Here is a 26,491-nt window from a genome sequence, read left to right as displayed (position 1 = left end):
CTAGCCAGAGTGCACATCACTCTTACATGCACAACTTCTGGCCTCACCACACCTGCAACAAGCACAAACAACAATTAGAGATGCACTCTCAAACAATACTTTCATTTCAACACATACAAAGAAAACCTCCTCAACTACACAACAATCCATCTTAAATATCAGCAATTAACATTGTGCTTAACACTAAATAACATTATACAAAATTAACAACAACAATTCAAGACATCACTTACCATTATATTTACAAACACTTGGGATGTACATTTCTCCACTCTCAGGACAATCTGAAAAACACAGATTCTCATCACACTTTGCAAAACAAACAATACAATGACGTTCCATCAAGCCTTCTTTTACCTTCAACCTTGTTTATGGATGCTAAATTCACAGTCTGCATTGAAACCCAACAGTCACCTCAGTGCCAGACATCTTTAGTGACAAATTGCATATTTGACTATGTTAGAGTTTTCTCTCTATTTCTATAACTATGTTATTTCGACTACTCACATGAAGGTAGCCAGACATGCGAGAGCACAAAAGACCTTTGTCCTCTAACAAGAATTGGGCCCTCCATGATTCCAATGGTCGTAAACATCTTTAGATAAGAACCTACCCCCTGTAAACGTAAATCTAAACAAGGATAAACACTTCTGGAGAGAAACCTGCCCACACCTGTATATCATCCTGGACAACTTAACATATGCATGAACTATACTATCCAATGAATGTTGATATGTAAATAAACACTTTCACACAATAAAAAGCTGAGCAAGGAGGAATTTGGTGGGATTCTCTGGATCTTGGCTCCAAAGAGCGCGTTGAGTCTCCCCCTCTGCAGAGCACAAAAGAATAGTCGCTTGTCTGTGTTATTTCTTATAACCTCAGTCTCCTCTTTACAGGTTTTAACTTAGACCAGCATGAATTAGAATTACTCTCCAACAGACGATTTAATATTTGTGAATGTCCAGATTGAGTCTACTTTTGGTATATCAAGACAATTTTTAGTTTGCCCTTCAAACAGGAGCATCCCGAGGAATACGTGCAATCCATTGAGCTGTTTTACAGATAAGACACAATTACTTCTCTATTTACAGAGACTACAAAGATATATACTATATACATGGACTTGAACCAGTGCCCTTCTGTTTCAGAAGATCAGCCTGCTGATGCCTGATCTGGTAAATATAAATCTACATAAGCATTTGCAATATGAAGCAAATGCACTGGGATCCTTCCTGCCAAGCTGATTTGAAGTATATATATATAGATCTATGCAGGAACAGAACCTGCTTTGAGACAGATTTCACATCCTGTGTCCAACAGCTATATAGTGACTAGATTCACATAAAGACCGGCTAGTAGACGACGTTCAAAGAAACTGCAAGCATGTCGACAACATTTCATTCACATATACAAGAGGTCGTCTACCTCTGCTCATGAGTCTTCTTAATAAAACGTATTTACTAAAGTCTATGCTGGATACCAAACCTACCCACCACTTCATCTAACTCCCATCACATCTTCAATATCAGACTCAAGTCTCACTTGTCACCTCCAGAACATTCCTCAAAGTCCTCCATAAAGGGAACTCCAACTCCCGTCCTGACAGCGACTTTCCTTCCACACTCCTTGAACCCACAGCAGTCCAATTTCCTTTGGCACCCTGTATGCTATCGGCACTAACTGGTCCAAGGCACACGTTAAAACTGATGCAACTTGTGCATTCATTAATGGCACTTGTCAGGTCCGTCTAGGCCAGGGAGACCAAACAAGAGGAACCAAAGTATCCAGACACAAGTTACAGGAAAGGGTATTTATTCAAAATTGCAAAAAATGGTACAAAGTGGAAAGTCCTCGGCTCCTAAGCAGTTTGTGGCTTGACAACCGCTGCCTCCTCCAAAAGAAATTCCCCAGTTCAGAGACGGTGCAGCTCCCAGAGGGTATCTGGCGTCGCCCAGGACCAATAGGGGACGGCAACTGGTTACCATTTACTAAACGCTCTCAGCTGCTCAGAACTACCTGCAACATACAGAGGGAAACAGAGCCACAGATGAACAGACAGTGAAACCGACATACACTGCAAAGAGTTACAACACTAAAGCACGTCCATAGATTAACAGACACCACTTTAACAAGCAGACAAGCGCTGTGCAAAGGAAGTTGCATCTCAAATCTCATGCTAATACAGCCGTTCCACAGTAGCTATCAGAAAAGCTGAAAATGAAGCTGAGCAGATCGAACAAAACCAGAGCTTTTTGGGAGCTGCTCCCATTTATTGCCGGACATGTGGCAAGAAACTACCAATAAAACAGCAAAGAACAGCCAAACATCATTTTGGTTTTCTAAGCTCTTCTAGCAACATCAGCTCTCATGATGGCAGGTTCTAAGTGCACCAACTGTCAAATGCTACAAATGTTATCTTGTCACTTTAACAAACACCTACACCTCAGGTACCAACTCCTAGGCAGTATTGCCTGTTTTGAGCCCTGTTGCAGTTCATGCAGAATACTAAGACTGCATCTTGTCACTCAGGACAGTTTGCAATAGCAATGTCCAAATGTCTCAGGGCCACTCGTGTTGCTCTACCCTCCCAAAATGAACGGTTTCTCCACCTCACATACATTGAAAGGGGAATCATGCAAACATACCGACTGACATCCAGAGGTGGTGATCCAAACGAAAGCCAAGCATTGCGTTCCGGACAGACGAACCTGATGAGTTGCTTGTGAAGGCACGGGGTCACGATCGCCCATCAGAGGAGATGAATCAGCAACACCTACTTAGACAGGGAAGAAAAAAAAAAAAAAAGAAAAAAGCAGAGCAAAACGGTCTTTGTTCCCCCAAAGATGCAAAAATGGAGTGGAAAAAGGCAGCAAAAACCATACAGTAAATAAGTTTAATTGAAGGAAAAAAATTAAAGCGCAACCTCTGGTTCCTTCTTACCTTCCAACACTAAGATGAAGCGCAGCAACTCAATGTGTGCAAGACACCTCTTGCAATTCCACAGCGAAACGCGACCATCCAGCACTCAGCAGGTTCTCCTCAGAGCCTCGGCATCTCCTGGAAATGACGTCGCAGCCGGTATAAAAAGGCCGCCATCCTGGCACGGACCAATAGGAGGCCGCGACCAATTAGCATTTACTAAATGCTTTCAGCTGCTCCCAATTATCTGCAATATAGAATAACATAAGATCAACTTGATCCATCTGCAGAGGAGAAATCATTTTTCACAGCAGTGTCATTGTTATAATGTCAAAAATAAATAAAAATATATAGTATAAATAAAAATAGAGAAAGAAGATAGCAAGACATCCACAAATAAATAGGCAACAGATACAACAACACAACATCAGGGATAATAATGGTAAACATAAAGGAATAGTAAGGGTGAAAAATACACAACCAGAAGTAAACGACAACATAGAGTGAAAACAATATAAATAGTGACAATTTTACTCAAGAAAATAAAGAGATAGAATTAAAGATCTTGAAAAAAAACAATAGAGAGAGGGAAACAGTGCCACAGATGAAAACACCCCCACCGCCAAAAACCAACATCTGTTGAAGAAAAAAAAGGAAAAACAGGCATTATTCACCGAATGCTCGTGACAGAGTGTCAGCCAGGATATTATCACCACCTCTCTTGTACTAAATCTCTAGGTTGAAGCCTTGTAGATAGAGTGGCCGACAAATAACGACCCCCGGAGACGGATAAAACCTTTCTCATTCAACACAGCGAGTCCAGACGACACACCGAGCGCTCGCCGACCCGTCTCCCCGACCACATTAGCTGGAGTCGTCCAGACATCTGAGAGCTCGCCGTGACCTCACACGACCTTTTAGGACTCCTCCTTTTTCAGCCTCCACCACTTTGTCCCCTTGATCTTCATCCTACAAACCACCGTCCTGTGCCGTCTGGCTCCACTCCTACCGACCTCCTTCAGATGACCTCGTCTATACAAGATAGTCTACCTTCATAAGTCACCTTATGAAATGGATTCACTAAACCCATTTCCATCCTTTCCGCATGGAAAGGATCTTCTTCTTTTCACCTCCAGAACGTTATAGTTATAAGTATTATTCTGGATATAAGGTAAAACAGTTAAGCTACAGAGTAAGGTCAGATTGCCCGAAGAAGGCATAGAATATTTAGGCGTCCATAATCCCCATCTCTACATAACCTCAAAACTGTAAACTATCATCAAATATTCCAGCATATTACTAGTTTGTCTCCCTCTTAGGTCGAGTAAAAAGTATCCATATGAATGTTCTGCCCAGATTGCTTTATTTAGTTCTTGAAAGGGCAAAAGTTGCATGTGTAATTACTTGTGTGTGTGTGAGAGAGAAAAAGAGAGAGAATGAAACTGATCCAAACACTGTTAATAATTTCTTTGTTTTCGAGTTGACAGGATAGATTCTGACTGGACAGCTGGACGGCAAGCAGGTGACTGAGAAGTGGAAACCCTTCTTCCAAACCTCGCTGGGATGAGTGCATTCTTCAGAATGGCCACAAGAGGGCGCTGTTTCTATTTCTTCTCAGTTGTGAGATTTTGACTGTGAATTTAAGATATTAATACTTATTATTATTAGTCTGTGCGTATTTGGTCCAATATCGAGACAGGGCATTCTTATTGGGCTTTATGTATTACTCTGAACACTGAGACCTAGATTTATTGTGCTTTGAAATAAAAGTTATATGTAACAATCTTTGTAGTCATTCATAGTCATTCATAGTCAGCATTATTCTCAAAATCTGGAAATGCAGCTTTTTTTTCCACTTGCTTGGTGACGTAAAGGACCCCATGCTAAATAAAATTAAATACCCCATGCTTCCACTTCAAATTAGCCAGACATAAACTCTCAAAAGACAACTTTTCAGCTCTTTAAAATTGAAAAGACATTCGAGACAATGGCATTAAATCTCCAAAAATGCATTATGTTGAATATGCATTAAATCACTAAATATCTGCTATAATTGTGGTAAAAACGAGCAAGAAATTCCCCCCAAAGAGGTCATTAGAACCCGACTGTAAACAGGACAGAAAATGCATATTAGCTGCAGTTACCCCGCCAAGCCACAAGAGGGCGCTATGACTTCAACCTCGTGTTGTGAGATTCCTCGGGTTTAAAGGTGGCAATATGGCGGCGCTAGCGTGACGCAATTTGCCCAAAACTTACCTCAAAATGTGTTCAGAAAGGCTAGACATCAACACAAGGGATCATTTTATTGATTTAGAAAGCCTAAGAATGACTCATGGAGTGATTCCGACTTGATTGACCTCGATCTGTGACATCTCTACAGTTTAAAAGATGTAGAACCACTCGATGTATCTCGGATGAAGCGGTCAAGGGCTAAACCGGAAGTTATTAGCGGAAGCTTCGCGTATTCCGTCCAGGGAATCTAAATGTATAAATGTGAAGCAAAAATATCTAGAGCGCCCCCTGGCGGTGGGAGTCTATTATTCATCTTACTTTCATTTTCCGTGTTTAATGACACTTTAAAAAGAAACCTAAAGGCGTTCATAACTTACAAGACAGGAATGGATAGCGGACACACTTGTGTGTCTCTGTGTGTGGATGCAACAGATCCAAACACTGGTAACCTTCATTATTTCTTTGTTTTTGAGTTGACAGAATGTGTTCGGAATGGACAACTGGACGGCCGGCATGTGACTGAGAAGTGGAAATCATCATCATCAATCATCATTCTTCCATCTTTGCAGCAGCACGTCTTCTCCTGCAAACTGGACGATTCAAAGTTTTCTTTCTGGTTAAAAACAGCTGGTCGACTCTTATATTTATATTTCTTATAAAATATTTCTTCCAAACGTCGCTGGGGTGGGTGCATTCTTCAGAATGGCCACAAGGTGGCGCTGTTGCTATTTCTTCCTTGTTGTGAGATTTTATTGTGAATTTCAGATATTAATAATACTTATTATCAGATAGTCTGTGCGGGTTTGGTCCAATTCCAAGACAGGGCATTCTTCTCCTGCAAATGAGTGCTGGACGATTCAAGGTTTTCTTTCTTGTTCAAAACAGCGGTTGAACTCTTGTATTTCTTACAAACGTCTTCTTCAAAAATGGCAAAACTCTCAAAAGACAACCTAACGCGCTTTAAAATTGAGAAGACATTCGAGACAATGCATGGCCTCTCAAAAATGCAGCATGCTGAATATGCATTAAATCACAAAATATCGTAGAAGCCGCCCTGCTCGAGAAATTAAAAAAAAAAAAACAGCTGTGGGACTTAGGTTTTTTCCACATAGGGGCCCCAGACACACATTTTTGGGGGAAGATACTTTATTGTTGTTTTTTTTTTTTTTAAGAGAACAAGAGGAAAATTTTGAAAGTAAAAAGAAAATTGGAAAAAATACAAATTAAAAAAACTAGAAAAAAAAATTTAAAGTTAAAGGAGAAAAAATTAAGACTCAAACATACAGCAACAGGATTAAAAAACTTCATTTTTTTGGAAAAAGATACAAAAAATGTTTTACAAAAACAAAGAAAGATTTTTAAAACAGGACAACTGCAAGCATTAAAAAAACTTTGCTAACTTTACACAACTATCCATTTTGCAGACACTACCTTGGCTCTGTTGCATACACAACTTCTGGGGATCAGGACACCTAAGCACATAGACAACATTTAGGGATGCAGTGTGAAACACATTACATTGATTTGCACATATACAAAGAAAACCTCTACCAAGACAACAATCCATCTTAAACACGTTACGGACTAAAGTAAAGTCACTGCTGTTAAATATCAATTGTGTTTAACACAAAATGACATACAAAATCAACATGAAAAAATAAGGACATCACTTACCATTATTTTGCCAAGCAGATAGGGAGGTACATTTGTGGACTCTTAGAGGACAATCTGAAAAACAGATTCTCATGACAGTTTGAAAAATAAACATTACAACAACAATCCATGAAGGCTTCTCTTACCTTCAGGGTAGTTTCTGGATGCAAATTCCCAGTTCCCAGGAGGGAAGGATACTTTGATTTTTTGAAAAAGAACAAGAAAAAAAAAAAAACAACAAATTAAAAAAAGACTAGAAAAAAATTAAAAATGCAAACATTTAAAATTAGGAAAAATATACAGCAACAGGATTTGCTAACTTTACACAAAACTATCCATATTGCAAACACTACCTTGGCTCTCAGATACCATACTTCTGGGGATCACCACACCTACAACAAGCACAAAGAAACCATTTAGGGATGCAGCAATGAATTGACATTGTGTTTAACACAAAACAACATTATAAAAATGAAGGACCTCACTTACCATTATTTTGCCAAGCACTTCTAATGTCCATTTGTGGGCTCTTAGATTACAATCTCTGGATATAAATGCACATTCCCAGTCTGCCTTCAAATCCAACAAGCAGTCACTTGGGTGACCAGTCATCTTTAGTGACAGAACTTGTATTGAGTGCCTACAGAGACAATATCCCAAAGGGAAGTCCTCAGGGGCACTCTGCCCTCAAAGCACTTCAGGTCAGGTGAACACTACTTTTTGTGTTCAAAAGTTATTCAACAAACCGACAACTTTGCAATCTTCAGATGACCTCACCTGTAGAAAAATGTAGTCTACCTGCACCGCTTTTGAGTCACCTCATTAAATATGTATTCACTGAAGCCATTTCCATCCTTTTTGCAAAGTCCACCACCATCTTTCCCTCCATGTTGCTATACTGGATACCAAACCTGCCCATCACCTCTTGCCTTCACCAACATGTCCATTTAAGTCTGCACCAAGTTCCACTTCATCTAACTCCCATCCCACCTAAGGCGCATAGCCACTAACACTGAGCATCACCCCCTCAAGTTCAGACTCAAGTCTGACTTTTCACCCCCAGAACATTCCTCAAAGTCCTCCTTCAAGGTAACTCTTACTCCATTTCTCTTCCTGTCAGTACAACAAAATCTGCTCTGAGCATCTAGCTCTGCACCTGTTCTCCTGGACACACAGTACATCCACCGTCCTTTTCTGCATCATGTCAGCCAACTGATCATCCCAATATCTTCAGCTGATCTCATCTGTACAAGATGTAGTCTACCTGCATGCTCCCAACCGCCGCTCATAAGTCGCCTTAAAAGAATATTCACTAAAGCCATTTCCATCCTTTCTGCAAAGTCAACCACCATCTTTCCCTCCGCGTTCCTATACTGTATACCAAACCTGTCCATTGAAGTCTGCTTATCTCCAGGTACATTCTGCATCACATCTTCAATGTAACTTCAGTTCTCTTCCTTGCTCTGAGCATCTAGCTTTGCTCCTGGACACAGTATATCCACCTTCCTTCTCTGCATCATGTCAGCCAATTCTACCTTTTCCTGTCATCACAATATTCAAAGTCCCTACTCTGTACCAGACTTTCCTTTCCTCTACCAAAAACACCTTCAATTCACAGTAAACCAATTTCCACTGGCACCCTGCAGGTCTAAGTTGACCTGGTATAAGATTCTTAGGTTCAAGTGGCAAGTCATGTCTGACGCCCTTCCTGACGCAACCCTCTGCATTTATGTAGGATCGGGGAGGCCCCGTCTAGGGCCGTGAGACCGAACGAGAGGTTGGGAACGAAAGTATGCAGACACGAGTTATGGGAAGTGTTTATTAACAATGCAAACAGAGGAAAGTCCTTGGCGGGTTCCAATTTCAGAAACTTTTTGGAAAGTATCAGAAAGGATGATAAACCCATCTGTTCCAGCCTGAAGGAGCCGCGCTCGCATCCATTCGAAGGGACGGTTGAAGTTGGGGTACCGAGCACCGGGGAGCTGCAAAAGCCTTAGCGTTCTGAAAAGCAGACTCAGTCATTAGACTACACAAATTCAACAGTTTCAAAGATTGGTCAGTGGCAAAACTGTCTGAGAAGTCGCAACAGACGCTACAGTTGTAGCCGGCCACTCAACTCCAAGAACTGGCAGACCCCATGCTGAGTTCAAGGTCAGAGAGGCTTCACGTAACCGTTGGAACACCAACTACGGTGAGATGACTAGACAAAGAGGACAAACTCAAAACAAGGTCATCTAGGTACACTACACTTTTGAAGGCCTGTTTGAACATGGCAGGAGCATTTTAAGCCCAAACAGTCAGGGGAACGAAGGGGGAGATTTAAGCGGCACCTGCCAATGCCTTTAAGTTGGTTGAGCTCAGTCAAACATGGCAGCATTGACTTCTCTTAAGTCTGCAAACACAAGTTGTGCCATCTGGTTTTGGAACCAGGATACACAGGGAGCCTTCATCCAGAGCCGTGTGATCACTTTTGGCAGCGTGAAGGTCAAGAAAAAACATGCGCGTCAGCAAGTGGCGACACACACACGATTGTCAGGAGAAACTTGCGGCAAGATTTGTCTCTGGCAAGTCAAACAATAAAGTTAAACGCTAAAATGGTTCGAATGACAGAATAGGACAAAGAGGAGCAGCAGGAATAACGGATTTGTTTCCCTGCTAGCTGACAGCAGTGACGAGTGACAGGATCACAATCACACTTTAACCAGGCCAGAAAAAAGATGCAGTGGGAACTTAATGCTCAAATGACCAGCAAAATCATAGCCATGGGCAAAGTCAGAAGACACAACTGAAATTTAGCAGGAACCACCTGACAGGGTAACCTTGAAAACAGATTTGACAAGGTTTTACTCGCTGTTTCTTTACCACGTCAATACTTTACTGTACTCAAGGGATCAAAAGACTTCAGGAAGAGAACATCTAAACCCCCAAATCATTCCAACGAGGAACTGAAAACCGTTCATCCCGGAACGTTGCCACTTTCACAATTCAAATTAGGGCTCAAATTAATTCTTTGGACAGTTGCAATCAGTAAAGGCAGAGCCTGGGTCATGTGGCATTAACAGGAATAGCAGGTGAAACCTTCCCCTCAAAGAAATTGATCATAAACTGAATTAATCATGTGAATTACCAGCATTTTTACATAGGACATGCAGTAAAAACACATGAGCCATTCAAAGGACAGTCAAACATCAACCCTTTGTTGGGCTCTCATGTTGGCAATTTCTAAGAGCACCAATTCTCAGACACTTGCAAACATTATCCTGACACTTTAAGACCGTGGAATTTCTCTGCCTCTTGGAACAACTGGTCAGTGTTAGTATTGCATTTTTCCAGCCTGATACTCTCAGCCCTGTTGCAGTTCAAGCAGAATACAGACTGTGCATTGCAACTCAAGAAAAAAATATTTCTCTACCTCACATTCATTACAAGGAGAACCGTGCAACATACCGACTGACATGGAATGGTGGCGGCCCAAACCAAACTGAAGCATTTGCAGCTGCGTTACTAACATCGGGAGCAGAAGGAGTTGCATGTGAGGCACGACGTCACAATCGCCCATCAGAGGAACTGAATCAGCATCACCTACCTGGACAGAAAAGAAAGGAAGCACATTTGGACAGTTTCTTTACATCATTCTCTCTCAGGAGCATCAAATTTTAATAATTCTAGCCATTTCAGTTCGAGGATTCTTACAGCACATCATCATGCCGCCGCCTCGAACGAGTATTGCCTGATTTTAACTTCCAGATGCGAAACATGTCTCTTACCTGATGAAACTAAAGCTGAAATAATAAGCTTACCTAACAAAGATTTTGACTCGTCCTCATCGAACAGCTTTAAACAAATCTTTAAGTGTCCTATCAGTCAATAGATGAATTGAAATCACGCTTGCTCTTTATGAATTGGTCCTTAGTGCAGACAGACAATAGCATCTTTAAGTTATTCTACCATAGACATGACTGCAATTTAGAAACATTGCAGTCAAATTCAACTCCTGATTGACACTCACAAAAGTTGTTCCTCCACCAGACAGTCAAAAATAGAGGGGAAAAAAATAAATAAATCAGCGTCCACGAGTGTCTTCAGTCCCGTAAAACCAGCCTTCCGTAAGCCTAAACAGACGAGCACAGGTGCAAAGATCACCGGGGGAGGGGGAGATTCGGAAAGTTATTTAAGCAAAGAAGTCCGCAACACACTTTTATTCAACAAAGAAAAAGTGTAAGTCAAAAAACTGATGTGCAACTTACCCAAACAGAAAGCAAACCACGACAACTCTGGTCCCGACTTACCTTCCCCGACACGAAACAACTTCATGCTGGCACGACACCGAGCCTTGGCTTCGCTTTAATAAGCCCAATTCCCAAATAAAATAAAGAAGCAAAACAATAATTCACCACGAAAGCGTCGAATCTAAAAGAAAAAACAAGAGAAAAGTGTGCTTCGCCAGTCAAAAGAGACCAAACAACGTTGAACTAGCTCTCCCCAAAGCCCTGGCGTCTCCCGGAAATGACGTATGGGCCAGTATAATAAGGCCGGCGCCCTGGCAGGGACCAATAGGAGGCCGCGACCAATTAGCATTTACTAAACGCTCTCAGCTGCTCCCAATTATCTGCAACATAGAATAACATAAGATCAACTTCATCCATCTACAGGGGGGAAAAGTCATTTTTTACCGCAGTGTAACACTTATGATGTCAATAGATAAATAAAGAAACAAAAAATATATAGTATAAATATAAATAGAGACAGGAGATAGCAAGACGTCCACAAATAAATAGACAACAGATAAAACAACAACAGGGATAGTAATGGACAACAATAAGGAATAGTAAGGGTGAAAAATACACAATCAGAACTAAACGACAATATAAATAAAGTGAAAACAATATAAATAGTGACAATTACTCAAGAAAATAAAGAGATAGAATTAAAGATCTTGAAAAAAACAATAGAGAGAGGGAAACAGTGCCACAGATGAAAACACCCCAAAACACATGCGATGACCCGAGGGAAGTAACACCCTCACTGCCAAAAATCAACATCTGTTGAAAAAAAGGAAAAACAGGCATTATTCAGTGAATGCTCGTGACAGAGTGTCAGCCAGGATATTATCACCACCCCTCTTGTACTTAATCTCTAGGTTGAAGCCTTGTAGATGGAGTGGCCGACACATATCAACGTAACACATTTCAAACAACATGTTGTCAAATAAAAAGTCAAAAGTGTAAAGTTGTCATAAGTGTACTTCTTCTTCTCCATGTCGCTTTTAATGCTCGGATGCAGTTCAGTAGGCTCCTCTGCCGGCCACGCGATGATGCAGCAGCAGCAATGAGAGCATTTGCCTCTTGGAATCAGACAAACACAATGATATAGGATATACCAAAGTGGATAAAACATGAACGCTGAGTGCATTTGTAACTGTAATAACTCCTAACGCAGTTCTCGACATCTACTCCGACTGGTTTTATAGGAATCCTTCTTGTCCGTGGGCTAAATGCTCATCTCCCTGTGTGGCTAGCAAGGGCCGATTTCGCAGAGGACAAAAACGCGCTCAACTCACCGGCGTTCTCAGTACGATAAAACTCAATGTCACGGCCTTTCTTTCCTGCAAAATCCTTGGTTTCGGGTACAAAGGTAACTTAAAAGACTAAGCAGATGGAACATAATCAGTTTTAAAGTGTTCTTTATCTTTTTTCAGGTACCGGTCTCCATCCAGGGTGAGGAGCTGGAGCTAGTGGACTCCTACAAGTACCTTGGGGTCCACGTTCACAGTAAACCGGACTGGACACACAACACCGATGCACTCTACAGGAAGGGTCAGAGCAGGATGTTTTTCCTGAGGATACTGAGGTGGTTTGGCGTCTGTAGCTCCTCAAGGCCTTCCAAGGTCTGTGGTAGCCAGGGCACTGGGGCGGTGCCAGGTTCGGTGAGGTCAACACGCTCAACGCGATAGTGAGGAAAGCACGCTCGGTGGCGGGACCGAATCTGGACCAGGGTGAACCAGGGTGAAGGACAGACCTGGACAATCCCTGCCGCCCCCTGCACCACGAGCTGTGGCCTACGGGTGTCTCTCTCAGACAACGGTTCATCCCACGCCGGTGCAGAATTGGACGCTTCAGACGCTCCTTTGTGCCCACGGCCATCAGACTGGAGGAAAACACACAACTCTGACCGTCCGGAGGAGCGTCTGTGCTACCGCGACCTCACGACCTCTCCCACTCACAGGTCGTGCCCTCACTCTGCTGTCTGTTTTATCCTTGTTGGTCTCAGCCCACCCGCATCCTGCCTGTTTTTCTTTATTTATCTTAATCTTGTCATTGCTATCGTCACTCTCTTTATGTTGTCGTTTACTTTTGGTTGTCTATTTTTGACCCTTATTGTCTATTTTATATTATTCCATCCTGTTGTCCATTCTTATCTCTGCTGTCTGTTTATTTGTGGATGTCTTTGCTGTTTTCTAATTGTCTTCTAATATTCTCTCTACTTAATTTAGGTTCATATTTAGTGACGCTATAACTATTTCGCTGCTGTGACAAAGAATTTCGCCGATGGGAATCAATAAAGTCGATCTTATGCTTTTTTCATCCTTGCTTGATTTGAATGAATGCACCGACAGCATCTTCACTTCTTTGGTTTCACGTTCACTCCAGCTGATGAACCCGCTGAGACCGACAACCTGACACAAATTCATTTGGAACTGGTTGAGATATTTGACACTGATCATGATATCATCTGTCAGAGGCTGATGCACAAACACACACTCTGGAAATTCAATTATAAGGAAGCCACATGTTTTCTTTCAAATAGCAATGAAATCCGCATGAAAGTGTTTGCAAACACTTAAAGGGCAGAGATACCATCTTTGTTTTCCAGGCAGACAGTGTGGTTGTGGACAAATGTGATCAAATCCATTTTCTTCCTCAATGTTTGGGCTTCGCAGTTCCTGTGAGAAACGGTTGCAGTTCCGCTGGCGTCCACTAGGGGGCGCACTGCTCCAGCCTTTGGCCCCGTCTCTGGAAACTCTCACGGTTTTCATGTTTGACGGTGATATTTGGATATTTTCATAAAGAGCAGAAGAACACGAATAGTTTCACTGCAGCGCCACAAACTTCTTGTAACCTTGTAAGAACTGTAATCTCCCAGAAAATTAATCCGTTTCCTGACAGAACATAAGTGAAACTTTGATCGATTAGTTCGGTTACAGACGCTGGAACCGCCAGTGGTTTCTGTTCCAGCCTCTGCATTTTAAGATTTCCAGGTAATCAGGCAAATTCACAAATTGTGACACAAATTCAATGAAGAATAAAGACTCGTTTTCTTTCAAATATTAATGAGACTCGCAGAAAATATTTGTGGAAACAGTTTAATAACCTTAAACAACAAATATACTTTTAAACTTTGATCGGAAAGCTATAATATGACTGCGGAACAAAAACAAGTCGGGAAACTGGAAATGGATCGTATTTGTCTTGAAATCGCCTCATAAAGTGGATAAAAACAACTGCGTCGTTTTTCTACTTTCGCTTTGAGCCGTAGAATTTCGGTTTGCCTGGTGACCCGTGACGTCGCCGCCAAATCTGAATTCTCATTGGCTCAGACGGTGGTTTATTCCATCCTCCTGCCATCCGATCCTTCATTTAGGACTCGATCTTCTACCTTGAAGGTCCAACAATCCGTGAACGTCTGAAGGATCTGCAGACCTGAAGATGCGACCGGCGACAATGAACGTCTTTCTACTTGTTGCGGTTGTCATGGGAACGTCCAGCGTGACGGCTGGTAAGTCATTTCGCCAGAAGAGCTTTTTCTAAGGTTTGACTCTACGAGTCAGCGACTCATGTTATTTTGGTCCAAAGATCATCTTCAGTGTTTCTTCTAAACTCTGCTCATTTATAATCTGATGGAAACTGTAGTTATTAGTTCTTAGTTAGAGTTCAGAGGAGATGAGACCAAATATGTACATTGTTTGGGCTTCAAGATCATTCCAAAGCTAAAGAGAAAGCAGAAGAAGAGATCCAGGAAATACACGATGAAGAATGAACTTTCGGGAAAATGGCGAAATAAAATCAGTTTTATCCAATAAATCGTGGAGTTTCGTTCGTTCAAATTTGAATAAAGACTTTTTTAAAGTTGAACCCGAGACGGTATTGAAAAGCTAATATTCCCTCCACCTGGAAATAATCCTTCACTTTGAGATCGACTTGCAGTATTTCTGTCTGAATGTTGGACTGCTTTTCAGATGAATTCAAAGTTTTGTGAAGAAAAGTTCCATCATTCACTGACTGCTCAGCAGAAATGACCAGGATGTGTCTGTGATGCACTTTTTGACATCTTTGAGGAACTGCTTAAAGCTGTTTATAGAAGTGTTCATCACAAAATGTAATCACTGCATGAAATATCTCTTACAGTGATTCACTCCCTGAAGTATTTCTACACGGCATCCTCTCAAGTCCTGAACTTCCCAGAGTTTGTGACTGTGGGTTTGGTGGATGAAGTTCAGATGTTTCACTATGACAGCAACACCAAGAGAGCAGAACCCAAACAGGACTGGATGGACAAAGTCTCAGCAGGTGATCCAGAGTACTGGGAGAGGAACACCCAGATCTCCCTGGGGGACCAGCAGGTCTTCAAAGGCAACATTGAAACTGCAAAGCAGCGTTTCAACCAGACTGGAGGTTTGTTCACACACACACACACACACACACACACACACACACACACACACACACACACACCAGTGACACCGAGTTGATGTCCATCCCATAATAAACGCAGCAGACTGTGCTGAGATCTCACTCTGGTTCACTGCAGCTTCTGTCTCTCTCTCAGGAGTCCACATTCTCCAGAGGATGTACGGCTGTGAGTGGAACAATGAGACTGGAGAAGTGAATGGATTTCATCAGTTCTCTTATGATGGAGAAGATTTCATATCATTTGACCTGAAGACACTGACATGGATCGCTCCGAGAACACAGGCTTTCATCACCAAACAGAAGTGGGACAATAACAAGGCCAATAATGAGTACTGGAAGCAGTACCACACCCAGGTTTGTCCTGAGTGGCTGAAGAAGTATCTAAACTACGGGAGGAGCTCCCTGCTGAGAACAGGTAGGATCACATGACCTGACGTAGTTTCATAAACACAACAGTGTTTCTGTTTCATTTCAAACCTTTGCTTGTTTTCTTGCTGAATTTGAGGAAATGAATTTGTGACTTCCATGAAAATAGTTGCTCTTGTCAATGAACCCGAATCAATCAATCAATCAATCAATCAATCAATGTTCTTTCCTTCTTTGTTCAGTGGATGCAGATTCTTGGGTTCTTTCTGCTTTCTAGCTGATTTCATTCTTCTATATTGCAAGTTTAGATTCCAGTCCTATTTGTCCGCAGCAGAAGAAGGTCTGGCTTCTCTCCATCCCTTCACACCATCTTGTATCTTCCCTCTTTTCCTCCACGTTCTCTTCATCTCCGTCCCGTCCGTGAGTCTTTCTCTCTTCCTTCCTTTGTGAATCTCTCCTGTGTTTCTCTTGACGCTCCAGACCTTCCCGGAGTGTCTCTCCTCCAGAAGACGCCCTCCTCTCCGGTCAGCTGCCACGCCACGGGTTTCTTCCCCAGGGAAGCCGTGCTGTTCTGGAGGAAGGACGGACAGAAGGTCCCTCAGGAGTCTGGAGAGATCCTCCCCAACGCCGACGGAACCTTCCAGATGAGCGCCGACCTGAAGCTCCCGGACGAGACCAAAGATCTGAGGAAGTACCAGTGTGTGTTTCAGCTCTCCGGTGTCGAGAAGGACGTGGTCACCGTCCTGGACAGAAACGCCATCAGGAGCAACGGTAAGACTGGACTCACAGGGGATGAAGGTGGGAAACGGACCTTTGGTTTCCCGTCGGCGTCCAGACATTCAGAGATGAAGCTCCCGTTTCTGTCGTACCTCGTGCTTTTTCTTCCTGCTGAAGAATTCAAGTCGGGATCAGTCAGACTTTAACAACTGCAGTCTGTGAAAGATGGATCTATCGTCGGTGTGTGTGTGTGTGTGTGTGTGTGTGTGTGTGTGTGTGTGTGTGTGTGTGTGTGTGTGTGTGTGTGTGTGTGTGTGTGTGTGTGTGTGTGTGTGTGTGTGTGTGTGTGTGTGTGTGTGTGTGCTTGTGCAGATGGTGACTATTTGTGTTGCGTTTTGCTCGACAGCAAAGAACGGCAACATCGTCACCGCTGTCATTGTGACACTGATTGTTGTCGCTCTGCTCGTCCTGGTTGCCGTCGGATACGTCTTCTACAAGAAGAAGTCTGGTGAGAGACCTCCACACACAGATGTTTGACTTTGAGTCGCTGCTTCTTCACTGCAAACATCTCTGTCCCAGTGTGAGGCTCTGAGACACATTGTCTGCAAACTATTCTGGCAAAGCTGAATTATTTCTCTTCTCTTTGTATTTCAGCCAAAGCTCCTCCGTCTCGTAAGTAAAAGCCGTTTTCGATTCTCTGAATCAGCAGGATGGAGTTGCTCCTCAGTCTTCGTCCCTGGTGGAGCATGTTCACCTGAACCTCTGTGAAACCACCAAAGAAGTGTTTCCTCCTGACACTTAGTTGTAGTTTGGATCAGGACCGGTGATAATTGTGTGTTTCTGACCTTCCAGCTTCCAGCAGCGCAGATGTTTTGGAGAAACTCAATGGCGACTCCTCCTCCTCGTCCTGAGGGACAAACCCAGCGCTGCACACAGTGAGTTCCTCCTGAAAGCCGCCTTCCAGGGTTTCTTGGAGACGTGGGTTTTCTTTTGTCTGCTGTTTGATGTCTTTTTGTTCTTTGTGTCTCCTCAGGCTTCCAGATGAATTTCGGAAGAGGCCGAAGAAAGTTGAGGTCGTCTTCAGTCCTGCTGGAAATTTGGAATCGGGAGTTGAACATCTAGCTTTTTGTTCAACATTGGATTGCTGAAGACGACCGGCTGTAAAAGTGTATTTAAAAAGGATTTTACTCCATAAAAGCAGGATTTGAACTGACAGACCTTCCATCCATGACCTGCTCAGCTTCACTGGAAGATGTTTCTCAGCAACACGTTCACAATTCATCCTGAGATCTGGCTCTGAGTGCAACACCACTGCTCTGTATCTACTCTGATAATACCTGGTGGCGGCTTTCACACACACACACACACACACACACACCGTTTATTCATCCACACATCCAATTTGGTTACTAGATTTCCAGTTCTATATTCCTCCTCTTGAACAGAAATACTTTTTGGATTTCACCGTGATTGTTGATGCTGATATTGAAGTGTGTTTTATTTTCAACGGACTCAAAGCCGCCGTGCTTTGCGGCTCGGCGGGAGATACTTTGCGTTTTTTGACTGAGATTTCACCCACGCTTCTCGCTCCAACTAGCAATTGAAAGATGCTTCCTGACTGAGACGGCGACACATGACATCAGAACAACACCGGCTGTTGAGATATGTGATCTCATTAGTTTTATTTGAGTTTACATTTTAGTTTACATATTAATATATGTTGTATTTGCTCACAGGAAATGTACGACACTTTATGACAAGGTTTGAGACTTGGTTTAGTTTTTTTGGCGACTTCAGCTAATTTGACGTCAGTTTTTACCTCAATTTTTTACATTTAGTTTTACCTCACTCTGTATTGTATACTGTATGTCTCATGGCCGACCCCTGTTGATCTCCGGAGCCGTGAAGAAGAAAATAAAAGACAATTCCAACAAGGCAAACTTGTGTATTCCTCCTGAAATATCGAAAGCGAAGAAGCCGCAAACGTAAACGCAGCAGGTTATGGGCCCAGACTACGAACAAAAGGAGGAAGATGACAACGTTTGGTTTTAGACGGAGACGAAAACAACTACGAGCTTTGGGACGTAAAGTTTCTGGAACACATGCGGCTCGACTGTTTGAGAGACACGATACTTTCAACTGTTGAGCCCGACCCAGATAAAAATGCAGAACGCTACGCTGAGCTTATCCGGCTCCTCGACGATAAAAGTCTATCATCGGTAATGAGGGAAGCCGCAGATGACGGTCGAAAAGCTTCGAAAATATGACGGGATCACGACGCCAGCCAGGGTAAGCCCCGAATTATTTCCCTGCGCAACGAACTTTGCTCACTCAAGAAGGAGCCCGACGAAACAGTAACAGATTCCGTGATCAGAGCAGAAAAGGCGGTAACCGCTCTGAGAAACACAAAACAGGTGATGAGCCGATGATCGCTGTGGTTATGAGAGGACTTCCAGAACCATACAAGGCCTTCGTCATTCACGTAACACAGAGCGGTGAAGAAATGACGTTTATCCAGTTCAAGAGTAAACTAAGAAGTTACGAAGAGACTGAAAAGGTTCACAGCAAACCCAAATCAGACAATGTAATGAAAGTGGACATGTCAACGGTGACCTGCTGTGGATGTGGAAACCGTGGCCATGTGGCCGAAGCTTGTCTCCAAAAATCAGTGCCAAAATGGTGCAGCAATCACAGAAGCACAACCCACACCGATGACACTTGCAGAAGAAAATCCAAGCCCAAAGAAGACTCGGTCAGACAAAACACAGACATCCAATACAAAGGTGAGGAAGACGAGCACATTTTTGTATTCAAGGTCGGTCAAAAAGTCCCTCGGAGAAAATGGACCGATGGTAGACCGTGGCGCTACATCACACATCGTAACACAAAAAGACACATTCACGAGATTCGACGAGTTTTTCAACCCAAACAAACATTACATGGAGCCAGAAGACGGGACCAGAAGGAACAACGTGGCGTGAAAAAGAGGTGACGCAGAAGTGTTACTCCAGGACATTGAAGGAAAGCCTGTCCTGGTAACCTGAAGGGGAGCCTTGTTCATCCCATCATATCCTCAGGACTTCATATCAGTGACTGCAGCCACAGCCGATGGAGCCAGCGTGATATTCAAAGAAGGAGAGAACAGACTCATAACCAAAGAAGGGACAGTTTTCAGCATCGAGGAACGTGACAGATTCTACGACATAAGAGATGATCAAAAACTGCACGATGATACAGTAAATGACATGATGTCCAGGGATAAAGTAAGCTTAACTTGTGATGTCAAAACATGGCATGAGATTATGGGACACCGCAATGTAAAAGATGTATTAAAATGACCAAACTTAGCAGAGGGTATGAAGCTCACAGGTCAGACCAAGGTGGACTGGAACGTGTGCACGGAGGGAAAATTCACAAATAGCAGAAACAGGCAAGCTGATGCACCCCTAAAAATGGTACACACAGACTTATCAGGCCCGATTGAACCGGCCGGTCAAGACGGGCATAAGTACGTCATGTCAGTCGCGGACGATTATTCGGGGGCAGTATTTGTATATTTTCTCAAATACAAGAGTGAAGCGTCATTAGCAACAGAGAAGTCCCTTGCTGACAGCGCAGTGTATGGTAGTGTCAAATGTATCAGGTCAGACAACGGGACAGAATACACAGGAAATGCTTTTCAGTCTCTTCTAAGGGAAAAGGCCGTAAGACGTGAAACATCATCGCCTGATGATTATGAGACAGAAATCCAGGGATATGAAGGCACAGAATCTACAGATGAAACCAGAACTGATGTGTCATAAAGTGAAAATAAAACAGACAACCAGAAGCACAATGAGGATGAGAGCGCTAACGCAGACGTGTCACATGACGACCAAACAGCAGACAATGTTCAAAGTGAAAAAGAGACGAGGTCAGACATAAAACCCAGACATAGTCAAAGCGGTCGCTATCCTAGACGAGAAAAGGTCGCTCCGAAGTATTGAGAGGATTATCAGACAGACCATATTGGTAGAAAAAGCATATGACAGGGTGCCGAGAGAGGAGCTCTGGTATTGTATGAGGAAGTCTGGAGTGGCAGAGAAGTATGTTAGACTGGTGCAGGACATGTATGCTCGCTGTGAGACACTGGTACGGTGTGCTGTAGGGGTAACAGAGAAGTTCAAGGTGGAGGTGGGACTCCATCAGGGATCAGCTCTGAGCCCCTTCTTGTTCGCAGTGGTGATGGACAGGCTGACAGATGAGGTGAGACAGGAATTTCCATGGACCATGATGTTTGCGGATGACATTGTGATCTGTAGTGAGAGCAGACAACAGGTAGAGGAAAATCTAGAGAGGTGGAGGTATGCTCTGGAAAGGAGAGGAATGAAAGTTAGTCACAGCAAGACAGAATATATGTGTGTGAATGAGGGGAACTTGGGTGGAACGGTGAGGCTAGAGGGAGTGGAGATCAAGAAGCTGGAGGATCTCAGGTACTTAGGGTCAACAGTCCAGAGCAACGGAGAGTGTGGAAAAGAGGTGAAGAGACGGTCCAAGCAGGTTGGAATGGGTGGAGAAAAGTGTCAGGGGTACCAAGAGATAGAAGACTTTCAGCCAGAATAAAAGGAAAGGTGTACAAGACAGTGGTGAGACCAGCGATGATGTTTGGACTAGAATGAGTCAATCAGAGGAAAAGCACATGTTAGATGTTTTGGAGAGAAGGTCAGAGAAGCCAGACTGAGATGGTTGGGTCATGTACAGAGGAGGGATAGAGAATATTACATTACATTACATTACATTACATTACATTACATTACATTGCATTTGGCAGACGCTTTTATCCAAAGCGACTTACAATAGAGGACATAGGGACTGCAAATACACTTGCAAATACACGATGCACAGGAAATATACAGAACAGTAAGCTTGGATTAGTGAGGTTTTTTTTTTTTTTTTGACAGAGACACACAAACGTACACACACACACACACACACACACACACACACACACACACACACACACCGCATAGCCAATAGAATATATTGGTATGAGAAGGTTTATGGACGTAGTGAGAGAAGATATGAAGGTAGTTGGTGTGAGAGAGGAAGATACAAAGAATAGGGTTAGATGGAGAAAGTTGACTCGCTGTGGCGACACCTGACGGGAAAAGCCGAAAGAAGAAGAAGATCAGACAGGCTATATCGGCAATGATAAAAATCATGCAACTGTTGATTATTGTCACAGGACTGTGTGTGGAGTCCCACAGACTTACAGTGAAGCAAAGAAGTCACCGCTGGCACCCGGGTGGAAATGTGCCTTGAGGGAAGAGATTGACTCGCTATGACAGAAAGACACATTTGAACTGACAACTTTACCTGAAGGGAGAAAAGTAGTTGAAGGAAAATGGGTATTTGCCCTTGAAGAAAATGCAATACAATCCAACAGAAGACATAGACTAACGTGAAACCTTTGCACCGACAGCTAACATCACATCGGTACGTGCACTGATGCAGACAGCCGTGCAAAATAACCTCGTTGTCCATCGGACGGATGTTAAGACGGCATATTTACATACTCTGATACATGAGGAAATTTTCTTGGAACAACCAGAAGGGTTGGAAAAGACATCAGAGACAGGAGAGAAACTGGTGTATAGATTAAAGAAATCTCTTTATGGCCTGAAACAATCAGGACGAAAGTGGTATGAACTCCTAAATGACCATTTAGAGCAAGACAACTTTGTGAGAAATCTCTCTGACCACTGTGTGGACAGAAAACAGATGGAAAATGGTGACGCAATCATCGTAATCATTTGGGCAGACGATTTAATCATTGCAGCAAGCGGCAATGATGTGCTCGGCACATTTAAAAAGAACCTGAAATCCAAGTTCAACATGAAAGATCTGGGGATAATATCATATTTTTCAGGCATACAGTTTGAACAAAAGGGGGATGAAATCAAAACGAACCAGACAAAGTACATCCTAAAAATGCGAGAGAGATTTGGAATGTCAGAATGTAAAGACAGATCTACTCCAGGTGAGCAAAAGCTGGAGGGCATCCCTGTCACGGACGAAAATGAGCAAAGTGAACCTGTCCACCCCAAAGAATATCCTCTGTCCGGACCTGCAGATTTGGGCTGTACAACATTCAGAAAATCAGACCCTACCTGACCCAACAGTCGGCGCAGCTACTGGTTCAGGCCATGTTTATCTCCCGCCTGGACTACTGCAATTCCCTCCTAGCTGGACGACCTGCTTGTGCAATAAAACCACTGCAGACGGTACAGAATGCTGCAGCGCGGTTGGTATTCACTCAACCCAAAAGGGCTCATGTTACACCTCTGTTCGTCCAGTTGCACCGGCTACCAGTAGCTGCCAGGATCAAGCACAAGGTCCTGACCCTGGCCTTCAAAACCACCTCAGGAACAGGTCCAGCATATCTGACCCAAATGATAAGACCTTATGTTCCCGGCAGAGAGCTGCGTTCCTCTAATACAAACCTACTAGCAGGACCTTTTGCTCGCTCTAAGCGATCTCAGGCAAAACTGTTCTCAGTTCTACTACCTCAGTGGTGGAACAAACTTCTGGAAGCAAAAAGACTAGCATCATCTCTCTCAACCTTCAAGAAACAGGTAAAAACATTTCTCTTTCAGGACTTTTTACTGCACTGATGCGCCAGATCAGGTTGGCAGCAAGTTAGGCTATGCAGTGTGTGTGTGTGTATGTTTGTGTGTCTCTGTCCAAAAAAAAAAAAAAAAAAACCCTCACTAACCCAAGCTTACTGTTCTGTATATTTCCTGTGCATCGTGTATTTGCAAGTGTATTTGCAGTCCCTATGTCCTCTATTGTAAGTCGCTTTGGATAAAAGCGTCTGCCAAATGCAATGTAATGTAATGTAATGTAATGTAATGTAATGTAATATTCTCTATCCCTCCTCTGTACATGACCCAACCATCTCAGTCTGGCTTCTCTGACCTTCTCTCCAAAACATCTAACATGTGCTTTTCCTCTGATTGACTCATTCTAGTCCAAACATCATCGCTGGTCTCACCACTGTCTTGTACACCTTTCCTTTTATTCTGGCTGAAAGTCTTCTATCTCTTGGTACCCCTGACACTTTTCTCCACCCATTCCAACCTGCTTGGACCCGTCTCTTCACCTCTTTTCCACACTCTCCGTTGCTCTGGACTGTTGACCCTAAGTACCTGAAATCCTCCAGCTTCTTGAAAACTTAGTTGCTGCAAAACATGTTCTGAGGTATTTGAAGGGGACAGCTGATTATGAGCTGAGTTTCAAGACAAATGAGGAGGATTTGAACCTGACAGCTTTCAGCGATTCAGACTGGGCATCATCTGGAGAAGAGAGACGTAGCACTGCAGGTTACTGTTTCAGTTTAACAAAACAAGGCCCAGCCATTGCACGGAAGTCAAAGAAACAGGCCGAATACATCGGTTGAGCCGCAGCCGCGCAAGAAAACACGTACCTGTCTCAACTGTCAAACTGCACGGACAACAAAATGTACAGTCGCACAACAATCTACGGAGACGATCGGGGGGCCGTCGCACTGAGTGAGAATCCTGTGAACGGACAGAGGTCAAAACACATTGATGTAAAATATCATTTCATTCGTCAAGCGCTCAGTGAGGGTAAAGTAAATCTTGTCTGTTGTCCATCAGAGGACATGTTGGCAGACATCTTAACAAAACCCATGACGAAGGTTGAGATTGCAAAATTTAAGAAGTGGTTCTTTGGAAATTAAAAAGTCCTAAAATTTTTGGATGTTCAGATCAAGAGGGGCTGTTGAGATAGGTGATCTCATTAGTTTTATTTGAGTTTACATATTAAGACACGTTATATTTGCTCTCAGGAAATGTATGACACTTGATAACAAGGTTTGACACTTGTTTTAGTTTTTGGCGGCTGTTCAGCTAATTTGACGTCAGTTTTTACGTCATTTTTTTTTCATTTAGTTTTCCCTCACTCTGTATTGTATATGTCCCATGGCTAACAGACGTTGATTCCCGGAGCCGTGGAGAAGAAAAAAAAAGACGATTCAAACAAGGCAAACTCCTGTATTCCTTCCGAAACATGGACAACGTCCGTTTCATAAGCAGTAGCTGTTGTTGGCCACAGTCACACCACACAAGTCTGCAATACAACGAACTGTTCCCGCTCATTTCCAGGTAAAAAAAAACAAAAAACAACATAGAATTCCTTACACCCCAAACCACACCCTCAAAATTCCCAGCACCCCAAAATCACACAGAAAACAAGCATCAACATAAACCCCGACATTTATAACTCACTACAGTAAAGACCGGGTTCCTGCAAGCACGTTTTTGCTCCGTCAGTCCTTCAATGCACCTTCACACATTCCAGCTGACATTTCAGCCGACGGTTCATCTCACGCCGGTGCAGAACTGGACGCTTCAGACGCTCCTTTGTGCCCACGGACATCAAAAAACACACAACTCTGACCGTCCGGAGGAGCGTCTGTGCTGCCGCGACCTCACGACCTCTCCCACTCACAGGTCGTGCCCTCACTCTGCTGTCTGTTTCATCCTTGTTGGTCTCAGCCCACTCGCATCCTGCCTGTTTCTCTTTATTTATCTTAATCTTGTCATTGCTATCGTCACTCTCTTTATGTTGTCATTTACTTTTGGTTGTCTATTTTTCACCCTTATTGTCTATTTTATATTATTCCATCCTGTTGTCCATTCTTATCTCTGCTGTCTGTTTATTTGTGGATGTCTTTGCTGTTTTCTAATTGTCTTCTAATATTCTCTCTACTTAATTTAGGTTCATATTTAGTGACGCTATAACTATTTCGCTGCTGTGACAAAGAATTTCGCCGATGGGAATCAATAAAGTCGATCTTATGCTTTTTTCATCCTTGCTTGATTTAAATGAATGCACCGACCGCATCTTCACTTCTTTGGTTTCACGTTCACTCCAGCTGATGAACCTGCTGAGACCGACAACCTGACACAAATTCATTTGGAACTGGTTGAGATATTTGACACTGATCATGATATCATCTGTCAGAGGCTGATGCACAAACACACACTCTGGAAATTCAATCATAAGGAAGCCCCATGCTTTCTTTCAAATAGCAATGAGATCCGCATGAAAGTGTTTGTGCAAACACTTAAAGTGCAGAGATACCTTCTTTGTTTTCCAGGCAGACAGTGTGGTTGTGGACAAATGTGATCAAATTCATTTTCTTCCTCAATGTTTGGGCTTCGCAGTTCCTGTGAGAAACGGCTGCAATTCCGCTGGCGTCCACTAGGGGGCGCACTGCTCCAGCCTTTGGCCCCGTCTCTGGAAACTCGCTCGGTTTTCATGTTTGACGGAGATATTTGGATATTTTCAGAAAGACCAGAAGAACACGAATAGTTTCACTGCAGCGCCACAAACTTCTTGTAATCTCTTAAGAACTGTAATCTCCCAGAAATCAATCCGTTTCCAGACAGAACATAAGTGAAACTTTGATCGATTAGTTCGGTTACAGAGGCTGGAACCGACAGTGGTTTCTGTTCCAGCCTCTGCATTTTAAGATTTCCAGGTAATCAGGCAAATTCACAATTGTGACACAAATTCAGTGAAGAATAAAGACTCATTTTCTTTCAAATATTAATGAGACTCGCAGAAAATATTTGTGGAAACAGTTTAATAACCTTAAAGAACAGATATACGCTATAAGCTATAATATGACTGCGGAACAAAAAGAAGTCGAGAAACTGGAAATGGATCGTATTTGTCTTGAAATCGCCTCATAAAGTGGATAAAAACAACTGCGTGGTTTTTCTACTTTCGCTTTGAACCGCAGCATTTGAGTTTGCCTGGTGACTCGTGGCGTCGCCGCCAAATCTGAATTCTCATTGGCTCAGACGGTGGTTTATTCCATCCTCCTCCCATCCGATCCTTCA

The 26,491-nt window shown here is 43.0% G+C and overlaps 1 protein-coding gene and 1 long non-coding RNA gene across 4 annotated transcripts; one reads left to right on the top strand and one right to left on the bottom strand.

Annotated features, from left to right (window-relative positions):
* Window positions 1–6,294: 6,294 nt before the first annotated feature.
* LOC147219665 (uncharacterized) lies at window positions 6,295–8,290 on the bottom strand. Its single transcript, XR_015108009.1, has 4 exons — window positions 7,161–8,290; window positions 6,954–7,004; window positions 6,829–6,882; window positions 6,295–6,626 (listed from the first exon to the last, which is right to left on the bottom strand). It is a non-coding gene; the product is annotated as an uncharacterized LOC147219665 (long non-coding RNA).
* Window positions 8,291–14,428: 6,138 nt separating this feature from the next.
* On the top strand, window positions 14,429–18,533 carry LOC147219664 (H-2 class I histocompatibility antigen, K-K alpha chain-like). 3 transcript variants are annotated; one of them, XM_086171296.1, is made up of 8 exons: window positions 14,429–14,583; window positions 15,213–15,479; window positions 15,616–15,912; window positions 16,344–16,634; window positions 16,987–17,088; window positions 17,235–17,252; window positions 17,433–17,515; window positions 17,614–18,532. In XM_086171296.1, the coding sequence occupies exons 1-7, from the start codon at window positions 14,514–14,516 to the stop codon at window positions 17,489–17,491; spliced, it is 1,104 nt and encodes a 367-aa protein (XP_086027422.1). In that variant the 5' UTR covers window positions 14,429–14,513; the 3' UTR covers window positions 17,492–17,515; window positions 17,614–18,532. The 3 variants fall into 3 exon arrangements, with proteins under 3 accessions (XP_086027422.1, XP_086027424.1, XP_086027423.1); XM_086171297.1 differs by having other exon boundaries at window positions 14,453–14,583; window positions 15,634–15,912; window positions 17,614–18,533; XM_086171298.1 differs by lacking the exons at window positions 16,344–16,634; window positions 16,987–17,088; window positions 17,235–17,252; window positions 17,433–17,515; window positions 17,614–18,532 and having other exon boundaries at window positions 15,634–15,941.
* The last annotated feature ends 7,958 nt before the right edge of the window (window positions 18,534–26,491 follow it).

Source organism: Fistularia commersonii, chromosome 24 (assembly GCF_037954325.1).
Source record: "Fistularia commersonii isolate RoL2024-O1a breed Wild chromosome 24, RoL_Fcom_v1.0, whole genome shotgun sequence".
NCBI lineage: Eukaryota > Metazoa > Chordata > Actinopteri > Syngnathiformes > Fistulariidae > Fistularia > Fistularia commersonii.
Note: the sequence above shows the minus strand (reverse complement) of the source record. Positions and strands in the feature narration are given on the sequence as shown.

Excerpts from the sequence above, each read along its gene's own strand:
- LOC147219664 (XM_086171296.1), top strand. The coding sequence starts at position 14,514 with ATGCGACCGGCGACAATGAACGTCTTTCTACTTGTTGCGGTTGTCATG. Across the intron at positions 14,584-15,212 it reads AACGTCCAGCGTGACGGCTG|TGATTCACTCCCTGAAGTAT; the intron begins GTAAGTCATTTC and ends TATCTCTTACAG. Across the intron at positions 15,480-15,615 it reads GCGTTTCAACCAGACTGGAG|CTTCTGTCTCTCTCTCAGGA; the intron begins GTTTGTTCACAC and ends GGTTCACTGCAG.